At 37.5% G+C, this 2,538-nt stretch overlaps 1 protein-coding gene across 1 annotated transcript in view; it reads right to left on the bottom strand.

The window, feature by feature from the left end:
- Positions 1-2,538, bottom strand: part of plbd2 (phospholipase B domain containing 2) — a 17,799-nt gene that overhangs the window by 12,423 nt on the left and 2,838 nt on the right. Inside the window, exon 2 of the mRNA XM_016242161.1 lies at positions 673-766. Coding sequence (XP_016097647.1) covers positions 673-766 — 94 coding nt within the window. The remainder of the gene's footprint in view (positions 1-672; positions 767-2,538) is intronic.

The raw sequence follows: 2,538 nt of genomic DNA on the forward strand, positions 1-2,538 counted from the left end.
TTTTATGGAGATTTTTCCATCTACAGATTTTTCCCTGACCTTTTCTCTGTAAATTAAGGGTGCATTGCTGAAAAACACAATCACTACTTATCAGTCAGATGTCCGCATGCACAAAGGCACAGATCCCTAAACAAGATCATTTCTTCAGATTAAACTTTGATTGTAGAAGCATGTTTTAAATGTGAACGAGCACCTCATGACTACACGTTATGTACGAGAAGCTGCAAAAGACACTGGCGCAAGTGGAATGAACAAAACATGGTGACATTCATTTTTAAGTAAATATACTGGGCGATATATTGCGTCACCAAAAATGATTGAGGTCATGTACATATATTGCGCGATAAGTCGATATATTGATTATTGCGACAGGCCTAACTACATTACATACACCCAGCTGCCAGTCCAGTTTACATACAAGAAGCACTTTTTATTATTATTATTGTCAATTCTATTATACATTTTATTTACTGCAGTACAGTATTTAAAATAATATTTTTCAAATTCAGTCTGAATTTTTTATTATTTTATTTATGGAACTAGCTTGATGAGCACTATTTCGTAAAGCATTTTTCCTTTGGAGTTTTTGTGGCAGCCAGTTTAAATCAAAACTGAAATAGAACAGAAAAGATGACTGTAAAGATGTTGCTCTGACTGGGTCAGGGGGGATACCTGTGAGGTGACGGCAGCCTCCACGACTCCAGCAGCATACGCCTGCAGCGTGTCATTATAACCACCGCTGGTGCTGACCTCCAGATACGTCCAGCTGACACACACACACACAGAACATCAGGTTAGGATGCACTCTTGTCATTTACACAGAGACAGCAGCACTGCGTGATGAAGGGCCGAGATGTTTCCACACATATGCTCTCACTGGTGCATCTGTAGAAGCTGCTGAGGATTTCTAGTAATGTGGGCATGCCAATCTAGAAGCTCTTTCTGATCCACTACATCACGTGAAGTCCACTGTGAGTGAATGTTGACATGTCTTCAGTTCTTGTGCGCAGGTGCTGCTTTCTATGAGGGCTAGGTCTATGTGAGCTCATATTCTCTCACCTCTGTTTTAACACTAGTTGTAGGCCAGGATGGAGAAGGGCTGCCACTGACTAACCCTTTGAACACCGTTCCTTGACTGGCAAAGGTACATTTCTGAGTGACCCAAATAAACCTAAAATCAAAACTATGATACCCTACCATAACATGCTTCACAACTCCTTGTTCAAGCTCTTGTTCTGTCCAGGCTGGACTATTGCAATGCTCTCTTGGCAGGTCTTCCAGTGAGTTCTATCAAACCTTTACAATTAATCCATAATGCAGCAGCAAGATTAATTTTTAACGAGCCGAAAAGAACACATCACACCTCTGTTCATCAATTTGCACTGGCTACCAGTAGCTGCTCGCATAAAATTCAAGGCATTAATGTTTTCCTACAAAACCACCACTGGCTCTGCACCCCTTTACCTAAATTCATTACTTTAGACTTATATGCCTCTAGAAGCTTGCATTTTGCAAATGAATGTCACTTTCTTGTTCATCCCAAAGAGGCACAAAATCACTTTCACAGACTTTTTCATTAACTGTTCCCTCCTGGTGGGATGACCTGCCCAACTCAGTCCGAGCAGCTGAATCCTTAACAATCTTCCTCGCCGCCATTCTCCCTCAATCGCTCCAGTCCAGATGAGATTATTTCAATATATAATAACACTATATCCAATGCCTTGGAGGAACTTGCCTCATTAAAGACTAGAACTGTCCCCTCAGATCATTCCTTGCCATGGATCATTCCAGAACTCAGTTTGTTTGTTTGTCTTTAATGCCATGCCAGCTTCTGTGGCTATTTTCACGGTGAGAAAAATTTATAACAAAATGCTATTAGGTTTTTAAAATGTATTTATTTTCGCTAAAAACTCTAAAACTGTATCTGGCTTAACACTGTTAAAAATCTCTTCAAAAGAGTTAACGGAATAAAAATGTTTTCTCACAGGCTTAAAACCAGCACAATTAGGGCTGGGCGATATAGCTAAAAAATTTATCAACGATATAATGTTTCATATCGTTTGGTATCGATAATTATTTACATTTTTATAACCTTTTTTAAAACAAAGGGCAATAGAATTTTTTTTTTACATTTAACCACTGTATTTTTAAATTAACTCAATTTATTGAGACAAACAACACATATTTTTTTTGTTTTAACAGTCAAACACAAAATAAAAATTAAATATCTAATTACTAATGTTTTATATGCAGATTAAATAGGTTACAATTTTGGCTTGTCTCCCGAGGCCACAGAGCAAAATAATGCAGCACATTAAACTGTCAACGCATGGAAATAACTGTCTATAAAAAAACATGCATTGTTTAAATTAACTCATATAAATCAAATATAATTTCAGAAATTGCATAAACAATTATGAACAAAAAAGCATCACGTATTTATGCATTGCTTAATACAAAGAGCCGAATCTCCCATCACACAGATTGCCTTTAAAACCATATGAGACACAGTGAAAAGGAATAAACCTCCACAAATTC

The sequence above is a fragment of the Sinocyclocheilus grahami genome, unplaced genomic scaffold, assembly GCF_001515645.1.
Source record: "Sinocyclocheilus grahami isolate Dianchi unplaced genomic scaffold, SAMN03320097.WGS_v1.1 scaffold646.1, whole genome shotgun sequence".
NCBI classification, from domain to species: domain Eukaryota; kingdom Metazoa; phylum Chordata; class Actinopteri; order Cypriniformes; family Cyprinidae; genus Sinocyclocheilus; species Sinocyclocheilus grahami.